General features: G+C 52.0%; 1 protein-coding gene across 1 annotated transcript; it reads left to right on the top strand.

Annotated features, from left to right (window-relative positions):
- The first annotated feature begins 409 nt into the window (after positions 1-409).
- On the top strand, positions 410-17,158 carry CACNG8 (calcium voltage-gated channel auxiliary subunit gamma 8). Its single transcript, XM_045847254.1, has 5 exons — positions 410-644; positions 3,228-3,687; positions 13,668-13,751; positions 14,931-15,071; positions 16,413-17,158. The coding sequence occupies exons 2-5, from the start codon at positions 3,513-3,515 to the stop codon at positions 17,156-17,158; spliced, it is 1,146 nt and encodes a 381-aa protein (XP_045703210.1). The 5' UTR covers positions 410-644; positions 3,228-3,512.
- The last annotated feature ends 1,977 nt before the right edge of the window (positions 17,159-19,135 follow it).

The following is a 19,135-nucleotide window of genomic DNA, read 5'->3' as shown; positions in this document are numbered from 1 at the left end:
TCTCTTTGGGTCTCTGTCTCTCTTCCCTTCTCTCTCTGGATATTTCTCTGTGTGTGTGTCTCTCTCCAACTTCCTCCTGCTACCAGCCGCTGCCTCCCCCAAATTTCTCCCTCCCCCATTTCTGTTTCCCAGTCTCCGGGTCCCTTTCCGCTTCTCCTTGCCTCTCTCCCTCCCTCTCCGGGTCTCTCTTTTCTTCCCCAGCTTCCTTCTGCCACCCAGACCCTGCCCCCCCAATTATTTTCCTCCCCCATCTCTTCTCCGTGGCTCCCCCATCCTCAGCGGCTCCCCCTCCCCCTCCCTCCCTCCTCCCTCCCTCTCTCGTCCTCCAGCTCCGCACTTTACCCAGCGACACGAGAACCAAATTGTCTCCTCACCTTTTTTTCCCCCATCTCAACCCCCCCCACTTTCTTGGGGCCCGAGCTCAGAGCTGCCCCTCAGCCTCCCCCACCACCTCAACAGCCCCCTCTCCCATACGCCTCCTCATCTCCACCCCCCTACCAGGTCGGACGCCTGGGTCCCTCGCTGCTGGGGGAGGGGGAGCAGCGAGAACTGGGAACCACAAAGGTGTTTCTGGGGGGGTGCCGACAGGGGGGCACATCGTCCCCTCCCCAGTGCATCGGAGAGTTGACCTATCGTTAACAGAGGTGAGACAGATCTTTTTATTAATCGGAGGTGGGTGGATGTAGAATGAAGCTTCTGTGACCCCCCTAATTCTGGAGGAAGGAGCTGGTCCCCTCCAGAGGGAGAGGGGATGGTAACCCCTGTCATATCCAGAGGCTTTAGAATTGGGGGTTCCCTTCTCCCTCTTCCTTTGCTGCCGCTGACAGATGGACTAAAGGAACAGTCCCTAAAGCCAAACAGATTGTGACCCCCACATTGATAAAATGAAAGATCTTCAAGTCTTTTTTCAGATGGAGAATTTCCCTCATTTGCCCCCGGTTTCCATCCCTTACTAACCTCAGGTTGTAGGGGGCCCAGCACGGGAAGGGGTACCTCCTGGGGTCACAGGCTCACCCAGGTGGAAGCAGAAATGTGCTAGGACAGTGGACGTGGCGGTGCTGCTGCTAGTGAGGGGCACAGATGGGGGAGAAGAGGCCCAGAGACCAGAGGAGAGGAAACTCGGCAGCATCTGTCTGGAGAGTGGAGAGAGGAAGGGGCCAGCACCCAGGAAAGGGAGGCTGGGGGTGTCAGTGCCCAGTGCCTGGTGAATGGGACCAGGTAGGGGCTGCGTGTGGGCAGACAGGAGCTGAAGTGGGGGAGGGAACACATGTGTGGGGCACTGGGCCCAGTTGCCATGGAGACACCCCCCCTAGACAACCTTTTCAGCAGCCCCTGGAAGCAGACCCAGTGGGGGCTCCCCTGTTGATGGGGGCAAAAGAGGCCAAGGTCACCCTGGTACTGGGACCCAGCCTGGCTTTTCCTCTCCTCCGTGGCCGCTAGGCTCTTCAGTCTAACAAGGGTTTGGGGAGGAAGTCTAGGAAAGAGTGAGTGGTGGAAGCAGGTAAGGGACACACCTGGGTGAGGTGGAGAAGGCAGAGCTGAGGGCGTGGTGGTGGGACTGCTCTGGAAGAGGGAACTGAATGGACACTGGAGGGGTGTGGAGGGGGAGATTATTCCTACCTGAAAGAGAGCAGTAGTCCATGGACATCAAATTTGTGTCAGGGGCCTTGTCTGTGGAGGAGCTCTTTTTAAATTTGGAAGATAATGCATGCACGGTGTATGTTCCTGCACAGGTGAACTAGTAGGGGGAGTCTTGGGGTGTTCCCAAGAAGGGAAGTCTGAGGGCCATGTAGGGGGTTTTCCTGAGTAGGTGAGATGCTGCAAGTCAGAGTGGGTGGAAGAGAGGGCTGAGTGAGGGAGATTCTTCGTGATGTAAGAGAAGTTGGACAGTGGGTGGGGAAAGTTCTTGTAGCTGGAAGAGACAGTGGGAGGTCCAGGTGAGTTGGGGAGATCCAGAATGGGGGGTTCCTCTTGTGCGAGGAGATAACAAGGGTGACCCTGGGGAGGTGGAATCAGTAGGAGATGGTGGGAGGACCGTGGAATGGGGTGGGAGGGTGCTGGGTGGCGGCAGTGGGTTTGGGGGGAGGCGGATCTCCTTGGACAGCAGTGGATGTCCAGGTCAGACCTTGCGAGGTCCTGAATGGAGAGGAACTGGGGGTCTGAAGGAAGGGATTCTTGGGAATAGAAAATGCCATGAGCTCATGGGGGAAATTTTTTTTTAATAGAGACGAAGAAAGTGATGGTGGTGATGAGTTTGTCTAAGTTGTAGCAATGGAGGGGGCCAGATTCCAGAGACTTCTTTAAGCAAAGCGAAGAGGGGGTGGTTTCTTGAGTCGGAGACATACTAAGGGGTTGGGGTAGTCTGAGGGGCCTCAGTAGCAGCTGTTAGAAGGGATGTGATGGAGATGGGGGAGGGTATTCTTCTAAACCAATGGGGCTAATGTGGTGTTGGTTGCCCACTAAAATCCCCTAGGTAGCGGTGAAAAACCAAGGGGCTCTGGGCTACACCAGAGCAGACCAATAAAATCAAAATTTCCCCAGTTGGGACTCAGGTATCTGTTCTCCAAAGGTCCTCTGGTGACCTTCCCAAGGTGGGTTGGAACCTTGATCCAGAGAGAGAGGGATCTGTGTGGAGAAGGGGGTTCCCAGGCAGAGGACCCTATGTTTGGGAGGGGGGTGTTAGTGGTAACCATGAGGATTCTTCTGAGTTGTGAAAAAAGTGAGGGTTCCTCGGGAAGACTTTTTTTTTTTAAGCTGAGAAGACATGAAAAAATTTATATTTCTTGAGTAGGGGACACAGTAGGTGAAGAAGTAGGACTAGGAGGGAAGAGAGGGAGGAGCTGTGTCTGAGAAGAAGGGTGATGGGGGGTCTTGGAGGATGAGGAAAAGAAGGGGGGGCTCCTTGGGCTGGGGAAGCGCTAGGGCTGGAGCGAAGGGTGCCTTTTTATCTGATGAGAACAGTGACCAGAGGGGAGGAGCTTGGGGGGTAGAGGAGGGTCCTGGAGTGTCAGGGAGGGGGGATACTCCTTGGGGAGAGATTGGTGGTAAGACTTTCCTCAGAAGAGGCGGATTTTGTCGCCTAAGGGGCGGCAGTGGGAAACACAGTGGAAGGAGTTTGTTCGGGTGAGGATATAGTGGGGTTCTTTTTGGGGTCGCGGGCCAGGGTGGCTGGGGAGGTAGGTACTGATGCCTCCTAACCCTGTATCTCGCTCCCTGCCTTCCACCAGCTGGTGATCATGGCCGCCCTCTGACCCCTCCCGGCTAAGCCTCGTCCTCGCCGCCCTTCCCCAGCCTCCAGGGGCCCAGGCCCCCCACTTCTGCCTGCGCTGTGACCCCCCCCAGCCGCCGGCACGGCCCCGCCCCCGCTGCCCCGGTGGTGGCCCACGGCCCCCCGGCTGCCCGTGGTCAAACTGGAGTCGCTGAAGCGCTGGAACGAAGAGAGGGGCCTCTGGTGCGAGAAGGGGGTGCAAGTGCTGCTGACCACGGTGGGCGCCTTCGCCGCCTTCGGCCTCATGACCATTGCCATCAGCACCGACTACTGGCTGTACACGCGCGCCTTCATCTGCAACACCACCAACCTCACAGCCGGCGACGAGGGGCCCCCCCACCGCGGGGGAGGCTCCTCCGAAAAGAAGGACCCAGGGGGCCTCACCCACTCTGGCCTCTGGCGGATCTGCTGCCTGGAAGGTAGGTGGGGCCACTGCGCCCCTCCACGCAGCCCCTCCCCTCCTCTCCTGAATCTCCCAGGGGTGGTCTGCACTGGTGGTGCTGCTTCTCCCGCTGGTCCCCGCAGGTGCACGCCCTGCCACCCTCTCCAGCCTTTCACTCTGCTCCACACCCCCCCCCCCCACCGTGCACCCGTCTTGTTCTCTCTCCCACATCCTGTCCCAGGGCTCTGAGTATCCCCCTCTTTTGCCCCCATTCACACCCTCTCCTCTCTCCTCCATCCCTTTGCTGCGTTTTGGTGGTTTCTGCCCTTAGACTCCCTGCCCAGCTGGTCTTAGGTGTGGCTGTCTGCTCTGGCCTCTCACCCTTTCTCCTCTTGCCTCCTCTCCCACCCCCGGTGTCTTCCAACCTCCCACCCTGGTCCTGGTCCGCCCTCGTCCTCCTGATGGCTCTGTGTCATCCTCCCTGCGCCCAAGCCCGCAGTCTCCTCTTCCTCCCCCCGCACCTCATTCCTCTTCCAACCTCTTATCTCTGTTTTTTTTCCCCCTCAGTGGTCTCTCTCTCTCTACCCTGCTCCTCGCCAGTCCCCCTGTGTGACTGGTATCTTAGCACCTCAGGCTCAACCTCTGGGCCTCGCAGCCCCAGCTGTGACATGAAGCAGTGGGACCAGCCTATCCCAAGGCTCCCCCTTAGGAGCCAGAAATGCTGAGGTTCCTCCCCTTCTTTTTTCCCCCATCCTTTTCTCCCCTGTGTGGCCAAGCACTCAGGATGAGCAGGGAATGTTATCATCTTGTTTAATCCTGTGAACTGGGCTTCACTGCTCCTGTCTGGAATGGGGAAACTAAGGCTCAGAGAGGTTAAGTCACTTGCCCAAGGTCACCCAGCTGTGGATGGGGCAGAGCCAAGAAAACTCAGGTCTGAGGGATGGGATTTGCAGATAGGCTTGGTTTGGCATGTGGAGTGTTTGAAGACCAAAACCAAAATCTGAATTAGTCGCCAACTTTTAAAAATAGGAAGACTTCACATTGAAAAATCTGATTTCCGGTTTCTTTGGAACTAGCACAAAACTGACAACATGGGGGTCTGCCATGGCCATGGTTGGCTGGATCCGAGTAGCAGCTGCTTTTTCAGATAACACATCAGGGGAGGGGTATGTCCATACCTTCACAATCCCCTCCGCTCCCTATTGCCTCCTATCCTGTCCACTTCTCTCATTAGGAAACTTTCTTCCTCCTGTGGGCATTTGACTTCAGGTTCACTCACTGGTCTGACTGAGGAGCAGGCATAGAGCAAGTGGTCTGGCTTGCATCCTGAAACCCCTAGGACAGCGTAGGGCATAGAGTAAGAATGTCGTTTGTTCGTTCATTCATTCATCAACAACCAATATTTATTGACTTTTTACTGTGTGCCAGGAACTATTCTTGATTCTGGGGCTACAACAGTGGGAAAAACAAACAAAAAACATTCCTGTTTTTATATGCCTTATATTCCAGAAGGAGAGACAGAGAATAAAAGAGATCAACCAATAAAACACTTAGGGTGTTAGACAGAGCTCAGTGCCGAGGAGATGGATGTGTGAGGGGCATGTGTATAAAATTGTCTTGGAGACTTTGCAGGTGACATGCGGTAGAGGTTCAAAGGAAGTGAGAGACAGGCTTCAGGCTGCAGAAAGAGCCAAAGCAAAGGCACTGGAGTAGGACCAGGGGGAGGTGGAGAGGCTGGGGCAGAGGGAGTGAGGGGGATGTGGTGAGACGGAAGTCAGGGAGATAACAGGGCCCAACTGGGGACCTGTCTCACAACCTAGGCATGTATACTGACTGGGAATAGAACCGGTGATATTTGGGTTTGCAGGAGGATGTCCAACCCACTGATCCACACCAGTCAGAGCCATATCAGAGGTTTTCTCTCTCTTTTTTAGATTTTATTTATTTATTTTTTAGAGAGAGGGGAAGGGAGGGAGAAAGAGAGGGAGAGAGAGAGGGAGAGAAATATCAATGTGTGGTTGCCTCTCACACACCACCAACCGGGGACCTGGCCTGCAGCCTGGGCATGTGCCCTGACTGGGAATCGAACCTGTGACCCTTTGGTTCTCAGGCTGGCACTCAATCCACTGAGACACACCAGCCAGGGCTCTTTCAGAGTTTCTTGAGCAGAGGAGTAACGAGAGCTGACTTCAATTTGAACAGGATGGCTCTTGTTGCTGTGTTGAGAAACTAGGGAGAGAAAGCAGGAGGTGGTGTGTCTGGGGTAGAACATTAGAGTTTGGGCAGTGGTTTGAATTCAGACCCAAGTCTGAAGCTATAATGGCAGGAGTTCCTGGTGGGGCAGTTGTGGGATATGAGAGAGAAGAGTCAGTGTGTTCCTAGGGCAGCATTTCTCTACCACAGGGCTGTTGACATTTTGGGAGAAATAACTCTGTGCTGTGGGGGGCTGTCCTGTGCATGGTACCATGTTTAACAGCATCCTGGCCTCTACCTTCCAAAAGCCAGGAGCACTTTCCAGTTGTGACAACCAAAATTGTCAACTCTCTCTAGACTAGGAATACAGTTACCTCTAGTTGAGAATCACTGCTCTAAGGTTGTATCCTGAGTACCTGAGAATAGGGTGGGGGAAGAAGGAAGTGTTCATAATGTGTAACAGCAGGTATTTTATTTTATTTTTGTTTCTGTCATCTAATTTATTGCAAGGAGGGCTATCATGAGCCTAAATTTGGATGTTAAACTTAAATTATTTATGTATTAATTTTAGAGAGAGAGAGAGAGAGAGAGAGAGAAACATTGATTTGTTGTTCCAATCATTTATCTATTCACTGGTTGCTTCCTGTCTGTTCCCTGACTGGGGATCCATCTCAAAACCTTGGCATATCGTGACAATGCTCTACCCAACTGAGTTACCTGGTTAGGCCTGGACACATTAAATTTAACCTGCCTATTACAGAGATCATCTAGGACAAATGTCAGCTTGGTAAAAACCCTGCAATGTGTCACATACTCAACATTTTAGGCTTTGTGGAGCACAGTTTGTCTCACAACCACCCCTGAGAACAACCAGAGAAAACATAAGAGTTAATGGCTGTGGTGGCACTCCTCACTTATAGTCACAGACATCTGAATTTCCTACCATTTTCACGTGCCATGGAACAGTCTTTTTTGATATTTTTTCAGTCCTTTCAAAAAGTATAAAACCCAGCACTGGCTGCTGTGGCTCAGTGGATTGAGTGCCGGCCTGCAAACCAAAGGGTCGTGGGTTTGATTCCCAGTCACGGCACATACCTGTGTTGTGGGGCCAGGCTCCCAGCTGGGGACATGCTAGAGGAAACCACACATTGATGTTTATCTCCCTCTCTTTCTCCCTTCCTTCCCCATTCTCTAAAAATAAATAAATTTCCTTTAACAGATATAAAACCCACTCTTTGCTGGGTTTGGACTGTGGGCCACAGTTAGCAGACCCCTTATCCAGGCTGTCAGCAATATGATGTGAGGCCAGAGTTCAGGAGACAGTCTGGGCTGGAGACACAAATTGGGGGTCATGGCATATGAACAGATGAGGTCACATAGGGAATGAGAAGAGAGAGAAACCAAAAAAGAGTTGAGGGCCTGCCGCCTGAGTTAGTGATTACAAGGCAGTCAGAGAGATGAGAAGAAACCTGCAAGGGAGCTGAGAAAGGAGTGGCCACAGAGGTTTGGGCAAAATGAAGTGAGTGTGTGTCCTGAGAGTGAAAAGAAGGAGGCGTTTTATAAAAGGGATACTTACAGGCTGGCTTGATTGTTACCGTCATTGTCATTCCTTCGTCACAAGAACCCTGTGCGATATGTATTCTTAGATCTCCATCTGCTGGAAATGGAAGCTGAGGCTCAGAGAGGTGAAGCAATTTGCCCAAGGTCACACAGCTAATATGCAGTAGAGGTTGGATTTGAATCTGGGTCCATTTTTTTTCCTAAGGAGAACAAAGCCATGTGTCCATCAGCCACCAGCCCCTCATGGATCCGGGAGTATAGAAACTGGTCCCCTTGCCCTGGCTGGGTGGTTCAGTTGGTTGGAGTGTGCTCCCATGCACAAAAAGTTGTAGGTTTGATCCCCTGTCAGAGCACATAGGCTGTGGGTTCGATCCCTGGTGGGGGCACATACGGGAGGTCGATGTTTCTCTCTCACATCGATGTTTCTCTCTTTCTAAAATCAATAAACATATCCTTGGGTGAGGATTTAAAAATCAAAGAAAAAGAAACTGGGCCCTCTGAGGCATCTCCTCCTGAAAGTACTGTATCCCCTGGAATTCTTGGGGTCCACCCCCAGCTCTGAGTGATGCAGTGGACTGTAGTGATTGGTTTACCTCCTGGGTGCCATGTACAGCAGGGTCACCTTGGGCCATATAGTTAACCTCTCTGTGTCTATTCCATCATCGGTGAAATGGGGATTAGAAGAGCCCCCAACCACAGTGTTATGGGAAAAGTCAACTGAGTTAGCATGTGTGAGACATTTAAAAGGCTAGCAGGCTCAACCCTGACCCACAGAGTTCAATGGGTGGGGCATCGCCCTGCAAATGGAAAGTTCACCCTGTTCAATTCCCGTTCTGGGCACATGCCTGGATTTCGGGCCAGGTCCATGTGTGAGAGGCAGCTAGATTCATGTTTCTCTAGCAGATCATTGTTTTTCTCCCTTGCTTTCTTCTTTCTTTCCCTTCTTTCTAAAAATAAATAAATAAAAAAAAGGCTGACAGGCACAGAGTGAGGGCTGGATTATATAGTTTATATTTGGTTGTTCTTATTATTATTCGGAATTCAGGTGACCCTGAATCCCTGCTCCTTGGTAATCTAGAAGTCCCAGCCTCTCTCCCAGCACTGCCCACAGAGACATCACACAAGCTGCGTATGTGACTTAAATTTTTCTAGGAGCTACATGAAAACAAGTAAACAGGGAAAGGTTCAATGAATATAATTTATACAACATTGTACATTCATGTGAAGGCTAACAATTTATTTAACCAAGCAGAGCCCAAATATTTTACCATGTAATCAATATGTACAATTAATGAACTATTATGCTTTTTTTCATATTAAGTCTGTAATCAGTGAGTATTTTACCCTCACAGCTCATTTCAGTTGCCGTGTTTCAAGGACCCTAGACCTATTGGCACTGGTGGCTGGTGTATGGCTGTAGCCCCTCTCCGGGAATCTCAGCTGCAATCCCAGGTCCTCTGTTAGGACACAGTGACCTGTACCCAGAGACCATTTATTCCAGCCACTGTCCAAAGCCTCTTTGCTCAGCACTTTGCCTGCCTTATTATCTCATTGAGTCCTCTCAACTGTGCCAGGGAAAGGTATTATTATGGCTTGTGTTTGTCAGGGCAGGAAGCTGATGGCCAGAAAGGGGAAGTGAGTCAGCCTTATGGCTCTCATACACGCAATGGGCAGAGCGGGCTGGAACCCACTTCTGCACATGTCCTCACCTCACCTGTGCCCCCTTCACAGCAACCTAGGCAGGTTCTGGGGGAGACTCTGGGACCCATCGCCATCACTGCACATGGAAAGCTCCCAGCCCAATAGGGTCACAGGACATACATGTAGCCTTGTAATCCCCATGTGTCCTGTAATTGTCCTGTGCTTGTCCTGTGTTTCATGGAATTCTTTTTAAAAGTTATTTATTTATTTATTTTTAGGGAGAGGAGGAGGGAGAAAGATAGGGAAACATCAATGTGTGCCTCTTGTGCGCCCCCTACTGGGGACCTGGCCTGTAATTCAGCCATGTGCCCTGACTGTGAATCAAACCAGTGGCCCTTTGGTTCATAGGCTGGTGCTCAATCCACTGAACCACACTAGCCAGGGCTCACTGAATTCTTATCAAGCCCTATAAAGTCCTGTCATCGTCCTCCTTTTTGAAATGAGGAAACTGAGGCTTGTAGCCACCATGCTCCGCAGCCCTCAATCTGTTGGCCTCTGAAGCCTAGCTGCTCCTGCACCTCCTCCCATGACTAATCCTCCATGTGGGACCCAGAAGCCTCTTCAACTCCATGCCTCAGTTTCCTCATCTGCAGAATGAGGAGACTGTTATTGCCTCGTACCTCTAGATTCGTCCTAAGTATTGGGTGTGTTACTCCCTGTCAGTGGCTGCTTGTTATTACTGCTGTCACCACCGTTCTGCTGAAAGAGTCTGTGTGCCCTGTGCTCCCCGTGCTCAACCTCATTTAATTGTCATTAATGTTGGGAGAGCAGGACTGTGATCCCATTCGGGAAAGGAGAGTACTTCAGGGGTCCTCAGTCTTAACTGCCACATCATCGTGCATGTGCTGATGGGTAAGAGTTTGCTCTGTGAGTGTATGTTCATTTATTCATTCAATCATTTTTTAATTGTAAAATATATGGAACATAAAATTGATCATTTTAATCATTAAAAAAGATTTTATTTATTTATTTTTAGAGAGCGGGGAAGGGAAGGAGAAAGAGAGGGAGAGAAACATCAACGTGTGGTTGCCCCTCAAGTGCCCTCCAGTGGGGGGTCCTGGCCTGCAATCTAGGCACGTGCCCCAGTGGGAATTAAACCGGTGACCCCTTGGTTCACAGGCTTGTGCTCAATCCACTGAGTTACTACAGCCAGGGCCATTTTAACCATTTTTAAGGCTACAGTTTAGTGGTCTTAAGTACCTTCACGTTGTACAACCATCACCATCATCCATCTCCAGAGCTCTTCTCATCTTGCAAAATTTCAACTCTGCCTCCATTAAACAACTTCTCATTTCCTCTCTCCTAGCTCCTGTATTTTGAAATTTGTCTCCTGTATGCACCAGATAGAAGTGGAACCATGCAGTATTTGTCTTTCTGTGTTTGACATATTTTACTTAGCATAATATCCTCAAGGTTCATCCGTGTTGTTGCATATATCAGAATTCCCTTCCTTTTTACAGCTGAATAATATTCTTTTGAATATGTATACCACATTTTATCCATTCATACATTGATGGACACTTGAATTGCTTTTGGCTATTGTGAATAATTCTGGTATGAAAATGGGTATACAAATATTTCTCAGAGACCCTGCTTTAAATTATTTTGAGCATATACCCTAAAGGGAAGTTGCTGGATCATCTAGTCATTGTTTTTAATTTTTTTATAGGAACCTGCATACTATTTTCCATAGCAACTCCACCATTTTACATTCCCACCAACAGTGCACAAGGGTCTCAATTTCTCCACATCCTTGACAACTACATTATTTTGTTTTCAAAACATTTTTTATAGTAGCCATCCCAGTGGGTATGAGGTGGTATCTCACTGTGGTTTTGATCTGCATTTCCCTAGTGATTCATGATGCTGAGTACATTTTCATGTGTTTGTTGGCCCATTCAGTCATTCTTCCTTTCTTTCTTTCTTTTCTTTTTTTTTAAAAGATTTTATTTATTTATTTTTAGGGAGAGGGGAAGGAATGGAGAAAGAGAGGGAGAGAAACATCAGAGTGTGTTTGCCTTTCACACGTCCCCTACTGGGGACCTGGCCTGCAACCCAGACATGTGCCCTGATTGGGAATTGAACCTGCAACCCTTTGGTTCACAGGCCGGCACTCAATCCACTCAGCCACACCAGCCAGGGCCCAATCATTCTTTCATAAAAATATTTATCAAGCCCTGGCTGGGGTAGCTTAGTGGATTGAGTGCCAGCCTGCAAACCAAAGGGTCGCTGGTTCAATTCCCAGTCAGGGCACATGCCTGGGTTGCAGGCCAGGTCCCTGGTGGGGAGTGCATGAGAGGCAACCACACATTGATGTTTCTCTCTGCTTCTTTCTCCCTCCCTTTTTTTTTTTAAAGAATGAAAATATTTATCAAGCACTTACATGTGTTAGGCGTTGTTCCAGGTGCTGGGGATACAGTGGTGAACCGTCCATATGCTTACATTCTAGTAAGGAAAACTGTGGTGTGTGAGTCTGCTTGCACCACCCATCAGCTTTGAACTGATGAACCCTTTCTGCACCTCTGTTTTCCTCATCTGGACAATGGGTATGTCTACTGATCATGACTGAGCACTTAGTTGTGACCCAGGCACAGTGCTAAATCTCTACCCGAATTCAATCCTCACCACATCCCCATGAGGAAGGTCTTACTGCACCCTTTTTAGGTGAAGAAACTGGAGCAAATTGACCTAAGTAATGCCAACAGGTCACAGAATAAAGACATGATGAAGTGCTGCTTCATTATCAAGCAGTGGGACTCAGATTCGCAATGTTTGGTCTCTGCATGAGACCAATAACATCATGTATTTCACGGGACTCTGGGGAGCTCCAGATGAGTTCATTCACCTAGGAAGCACTTACCAATGTTAGCTCTTAATGGAATTACTCACTGTCTAATAGTTCTTCGGACTCCTTGTCTTTCCCCCATTCTTTTCCCTGTTGTCATCTACCTCAAATCCTGCCTTCTGCTATCCTTATATTTACTCACTCTCTCATTCATTCTTTCAACACCCATTTCTTTAAAAAAATTTTATTTATTGATTTTAGAGAGTCATGGGGGAGAGGAGAGAGGAAAAACATTATTTTGTTGTTCTACTTATCTGTGCATTTGTTGTTTTTTTTCCCTGTATGTGCTCTGATGGAGGATGGAACCTATAATCTTGGGGTATTGGGAGGACACTCTAACCAATTGAGCTAACCAGGGCTGGACTCCCATTTCTTGAGGCCTCCTTTGTGCCAGGCAATGCTAGGGACACAGAGGACCCAGACCCTATGTGCCTTTGCCTCCCCTAACACACACACACACACACACACACACACACACACACACTGCCTTGCAGAAACTCTCAGCTTGCTAACAAGAAATTCATAAGTCCACCGGATGCATACCAGAAAGCGGGTATAGCACAGGGAGCAGCTGCAGCCCAGAGGGGGAATTGGACCCAACTTTAGTGGGAGAAGTGAGTGCAAGCCCAGGACATGCTCCCTCAGGAGGCATCCTGTGAGCTGGCCGCTTGCAGGGTACATTTTCTTCAGTGAAGAATGTGAGTGGACTGTTTCACAACCTGGAGTTAGAAGGAGCCTGGAGAATCGAGGAAATGAAACATATTGATATTTATGCTTAATTATAGAGCAGTCTCAAGTGATGTGTTAGAACGGGAACTGTCCTCTGAAATGAGATAATAGGTTCTCAAAGGGTGTGAGGGCTGGGACCTGAGGATAGGATTCTGGGGTGGATGAAGGGGGAGAGGCTGGAAGACCCCTGGAGGCAGACCTCTCACATGCCTCTGTTTGCTCCAATCACTCCATCCCCTTCCAGCGGATTCCAGGGAAGTCGCTGGGTATCCCTCTCCTGATTTACAGGATCGAAGATGCTAGAACTCTCATGAACAGCTGGGGCTGCTCTCCCCGCAGTTGGACTCAAGATTTCATAGGGTCTCATGGGAAATATAGTCTTCCTCACCTTATGCAGCCTCCTTCAGCTTCCCATGCATTTTCAGAGTCTTAGCAAGTTCAGACTTAGAAAGGCATCTTCTTGTAGAGGGAAACACGAAGCCAGAAGGCAGAGAGGCTGGTGTCCTAGCCCAGGTTTCAGGGCAAACGTCCCTGTGGCCTTTTAGTGAGCTTTGGAATTTATTTTAAGTTTTATTTATTATTTCTATTTTTAGAGAGAGGAGAAGGGAAGGAGAACGAGAGGGAGAGAAACATCAATGTGTGGTTGCCTCTCATGCGTCCCCCATTGGGGACTCGGTGCACAACCCAGGCATGTGCCCTGACTGGGAATTGAACCAGTGACCCCTTGGTTCGCAGCCCGCGTTCAATCCATTGAGCTACACCAACCAAGCTGGATTTTTTTTTCTCTTTTAAAGAAAAACTGGTGAGGAAACCAGAGCCAGAGAGGTGGAAAGTTTGTCCCAAATGCCAGGACAAGCTCAGGAGCCAGGGTTTTCTATCTCCCAGTCAACATGGGGCAGGGGGCCGGTTGAGGGAAGAGGTGGGATTCTTTCAAAGGGGGTCCCCGAACTCCGAAGTACCCTCAGAGCACCACCTCCGTCTCCCTCCAGGGCTGAAAAGAGGCGTCTGCGTGAAGATTAACCATTTCCCGGAGGACACCGACTACGACCATGACAGTGCGGAGTATCTGCTCCGTAAGTTGGGGTCGTAAGTTGGGGTCGGGGACAGATTAGGGGACTGCGGGGCCTGGCCTGTGTGTGTGTGTGTGTGTGTGTGGCGGGGTGGGGGGGCAGTTTGATCGACACACAGGGAAGAGCGTGCCAGCTAATTCAAGTCCGAACGCTGAGATCCTCTGCTCACGGATTGGCTTAGTGGTTTCTCTCCCGCCTGCTCCTCTCACCTCGGGGCGGGCTGAGTGGAGATCCTGGGAGCTGATTGGCGGCCGTGTAGTCACTCTCTGGGCTGGGATTTGCCTTTGCGCCCTTGGGCTGTGATGCAATTTGCGGGGCCGCCCGGCCAATCTCAGGAGCGGGCTGGGGAAGCATGTAATGCGATTGGTAGCTACCACAAGAACGCGGCAAATCCTGAGTTATGATTGGCTGTGGCCTCCGCGGCGGGGGGGGGTGCTCAGAAATCGCAAAATCTGTTAGCCTAGGGTTTGGGGGTGGAAAGGACTGCAGAGAGAGGGGGAGAGAGGCTTGACAGAGAGAGAGAGAGAAAGAAGAGAAACTCAGAGCTATAAATGAAGCCAGACAGAAAAGGGTGGGGTGACATAGAAGAGAGGGGGAGAGAGAAAAAAAGAAACAGAAGGGGGAAGGGGGGGAGAGAAGGGAGGAAAGAGGAGAAGGGAGAAGGAGAAAAAAAAGGAGAAACCTAGAGAGATAGATAAAGCCAGGCAGAAAGGAGAGGAGGGAAAGAAATATTAAGAGGTTTGACAGGGATCTGGAGAAAAAGAAATGCGCGGAAAGGGCAGGATCGTGCTAGAAGGGGAAAGAGAAAGGGAGGGGTCCACGGAGAAATAGAGAAGTTCAGAAAAAGAGCGATTTAGAGAAATAATAAGGAAGAAATGTATATTATATATATTTGCCAGAAGACAGAAAAATAGACTGAGGAAAGAAAAATGACAAAGAGAAAGAGGAAATCTGACTGAGAGAAAAATGTTTAAAAGGAAGATGAGGCAATGAATGAAATAACCAGAACACAGGGAGAGACGGAAACCTGAAGAACTAGGGAGGGATAAGTGGAGGCAAAATCAGGCATGAGGCGCAGCGTGCCGGGCTGAGGGCGGGGGCGGGGCGCAGGCAGCAGCCTCTGACCGCCCTGATGCCCACCCTCTCTCTGTCTCTTCCCCTCCCCTCCCTTTTCCCTGGTAGGAGTCGTCCGGGCCTCCAGCATCTTCCCCATCCTCAGCGCCATCCTGCTGCTGCTTGGGGGCGTGTGCGTGGCAGCCTCTCGGGTCTACAAGTCCAAGAGGAACATCATTCTGGGCGCAGGAATCCTGTTCGTGGCAGCAGGTGAGAGGCAGAGGGAGGGGGCAGCTGTCAGGGCGGCCCACCTACGTCACTACGAGTGTGTGTGTGGGTGTGTGTCGGTGTGTGTGCGCGCGCAAAACCACTCTGCCCCGGGCGCCCCCTGGGGCCTGGAGCCTGCCTAGGGTCTTCCCAAACTCCATCGCCACCCGTTGGGCAAGGTAGGTGTCGCCTTTGCGCCAGTTACGGGGGAGCAAACAGCTCAGACAGGTGTGCAGCGCGTAATCTGCGATGCGGGGAAGGTCTAGGGTCCAAAGCCCTTGGTTCTGGTGACCGAAGGGGTGGAGCTTGAGCGTTGAGGCACAATTAGGGTCTTGAAAATAGAGGGGCGAGGCTGGGCGGTGAAAGACCTGGCCGCAGAGAAAAGTGATTTGGTGCAGATGAGGAGGAGCCTGCTTTAGGGGGCGGGGCCTTGTGGTCTCTGGCGCATCCAGGCAGGGGCTGTCTTCGGAAACCATCCAGACCAACTCCAAGCGACACACCTCATGAAGGGGTCAGATGCCCTTTCTACTGGAAATGAGTAGTAACTCAGAGAAGGCTCATTAAGGGATGAGGGTGTTTTTTGGGGGACGGGTCAACATCTGAAGGGGGCGGGGCTTGCTCGACCTGGGAGAAGCCCGATCTAGAATCGCGGGGGGAGCGGGCTGTGTGGGGCATGGAGGCTGGATTTGAGTAGAAATGGGACCTGCTCCAACTAAGGGGAAATTTTAGACCAGCCCAGAAGAGATAACCAGACTGGGATGATAATCATAAAAGGAGAAGTTTGAATCAACTAGGGTCAGGGCCTAGAGTCAGAGTGGGATTATTTCATTAAGAGTTTAAACTAGCAGAAGGTGGGGCCTAGGGGAAACCCAGGTGTATAACGGTAATGGTGATATTAGACCAATCAGAGTAGGGCCTGGACCGCCCAGCGGGGTGTCCGGACCACGTAAGGTGTGGCTAAGGCTACCTGGGGGCGGGGTCTGGGCCAGCCGGGGCGGAGTTTAGACGGGACTCGGACGTCCGGGATAGAGTCTGAACCATTAAGGGCATGGCCTCTAGACCATCCTGGGTTAGAGTTTAGACCGGTTGGGTTATCTGAGGGTGGGGCGGAGGCTTTGTAGGGGCAGGATTAGACCTGATGGGTTGAGGTCTGGACCTTTTGGGATGTGTACCTGGGGGACGAGGACCGACCAGCTGGGGCTTTTAGCCCACCTGGGACAGGGTTCAGACCACTGGGGCGGGACCTATACCTGGGGGAGTGGAGCTTAGGCCCGCGGGGGCGGGACTTCAGGGAGGGGCGGGCCCGGGTGGCCTAGAGGCTCCCCTCTGACCGTCCCTGCCCAGGCCTGAGCAACATCATCGGCGTCATCGTGTACATCTCGGCCAACGCGGGCGAGCCGGGCCCGAAGCGGGACGAGGAGAAGAAGAACCACTACTCGTACGGCTGGTCCTTCTACTTCGGCGGGCTGTCCTTCATCCTGGCAGAGGTGATCGGCGTGCTGGCCGTCAACATCTACATCGAGCGCAGCCGCGAGGCGCACTGCCAGTCTCGCTCGGACCTGCTCAAGGCCGGCGGGGGCGCGGGCGGCAGTGGCGGGAGCGGCCCCTCGGCCATCCTCCGTCTGCCCAGTTACCGCTTCCGCTACCGCCGCCGCTCCCGCTCTAGCTCCCGTTCCAGCGAGCCGTCGCCGTCGCGGGACGCGTCTCCCGGCGGCGCCGGGGGCCCGGGCTTCGCCTCCACGGACATCTCCATGTACACGCTCAGCCGCGACCCATCCAAGGGCAGCGTAGCCGCGGGGCTGGCGGGGGCCGGCGGCGGAGGGGCTTTCGGCGGCGCGGCTGGGGGCGCGGGCGGCAGCGGCGGCGGGGCGGGTGCCGAGCGGGACCGCGGGGGGGCGCCCGGCTTCCTCACTCTGCATAACGCCTTCCCCAAGGAGGCCGGTGGCGGCGTCACGGTCACGGTCACCGGGCCGCCCGCTGCCCCCGCGCCCGCCCCGCCCGCGCCCGCCGCGCCCGCCCCCGGGACCCTGGCCAAGGAGGCCGCCGCCTCCAACACCAACACGCTCAACAGGAAAACCACGCCGGTGTAGGGGCGCGCGGGGGGCGCCGGGGCGCGTGCGCGGGCGCGCGTGCAACGAGGCTGCCGGGGGTCGGGGGCACCCCCTCCTTCCCGTGAGCGCGCTGGGACTGCTAGGCCTTCCCCCCGCGTCCCCTCCCCCCCCAGGAGTGGAGGAGTGCCCCCCACCCTCGAATCAGGGACCCCAAGGGAGGGGGAAAGGAAGGCGAGGGAGTGGGCCGCGTGAGGGAGCGTCATGTTCTATTTTATTTTTTGTGGGATTGGGTGGGGGAGGGCCTTGGTGTTTTTTGCAGTTTTGAGATGTTTTCTTTTTAATGTTTTGCTGTGTGCATGTGGTGGTGGGGCGGTGGGGAGGGAGGGACTCCCAGCCCAGCCCAGCCAAGCCCAACTCCTGGAGAGGGGCCCGTAATACAAATATAGAGTTACACCTACCAACTATATATATGCTCTCTATAAGGAGACAGGTAAAGAGAAGGGATGTGGAGAGGCTGAGGGACAAGGTGTGGATGTGGACGTTCATTTACTTTTCCGTTTGTTATTCCACAAGGGTTTACTGAGCACCTGCTGTGTACCAGGACAGCACCTCAAAGGACGTAAACGGGCACAGAAAGGGACTCATTCAGTCATTACCAGCAATTTATTTGTGTCCTGAAGTGCTAGGCATTGTTCTGAGCGCTGAGCCTGCAGAAGGCAGGAAAACAGACAGGGTGCCCACTATCCTCAGAGAGTTTACATCTTGTGCATTTAATCAAGTGGACATTGTGTGGACACAATGTCCACAAACAGTAAATTACAGTTAGGACATAGGGAAAATCCAACAGGCTGCAAAATGCTCTGTAACGGGGGCATTTTAACCTAGTTTAAAAGGAAGGGATAGTTTAGCTTACACGAAATAGGATGACAAGCAGCAGCCAGGTGAAGGTGGGGGGAGCTGTTTCAGCCAGAGAACAGCATATGCAAAGGTCCTGGGGCAGGAGGAGCTTCCAGGGAAGGCTTTTCTGTAGTGAGGGAGCCAGGTGCAGACGGAACAGGATGAGGCTGGAGTGAGTGAGCCAGGTGCAGATGGAACAGGACGAGGTTGGAGTGAATGAGCCAGGTGCAGATGGAACAAGATGAGACTGGAGTAAATGAGCCAGGTGCAGATGGAACAAGATGAAGCTGGAGACATTGACAGGGCCAGACAGGGCCAGACTTCCCGGGGACTTAGAAGTTAGGCTGGGAGTTCAGATTCTGTTCTGAGGCCAGTGGGAAGCCGTGGAATGAATGGTTGTCAGCAGGAATGCAACGTGAATGGTGTACAAAGGGGAGGCGGGAACTCAGAGATGAGAGAGGCAGACACGCTGGGGTTCAGCATCAAACACAGACACTGGCTCTTGAAATTCACACTCGTGGGAGAAGGCTGATAATTACACAAATACTGAAGCACAGGCACCGTGTCTTCAGCGTGCAGGAGATTCGTGTGTCATTCATTCATTCAACCATCCACTCGTTGACATTTTTGTGCCTCTGCTGATGTACCAGGCAGTGTGCTGCAGCATCAGGATCCCTGGAGGTAAGAGGTTTAAGCAGACCTTACAGGAACCAACAAGAACCACAATCCAGGCAGAGCAATGGGTGCTGTAACAAGGACCACGTTGGGTATCTTGACGGAGAAGGGAGTGACAAACCGCCCAGACTGGGCAGCATGTAGGGGAGCTTCCTGGGGAACTTCATGCCCACACCAGCCTAGGCTTCAAATGGATGAGTAGGAGTCTGCCAGGTGAGGAAGACTTTTGGACAAAGCCCTGGAGGAGTGAAACAGCATGCTGCAAGGGGACAGTGGTCAGTTTGGGGATGTTGAAGGACAAGGTGAAAGTGGGAGGTAAGCCCAGAGAAGCAGCCAGAAGGCAGAGTCTTAGGTGCTGGAGTTCCAGGCTGAGGGAAATATGGGAGACCTTTGAATAGGGGACTAGAAGGATCAGTTGTGGGTGTTAGGAGAAGCCCTTGGGAC

The sequence above is a fragment of the Phyllostomus hastatus genome, unplaced genomic scaffold, assembly GCF_019186645.2.
Source record: "Phyllostomus hastatus isolate PE091 unplaced genomic scaffold, TTU_PhHast_1.1 phas_contig_549, whole genome shotgun sequence".
In the NCBI taxonomy this organism is placed as follows: Eukaryota; Metazoa; Chordata; class Mammalia; order Chiroptera; family Phyllostomidae; genus Phyllostomus; species Phyllostomus hastatus.
This window is presented reverse-complemented; position numbering and strand designations above follow the sequence as displayed.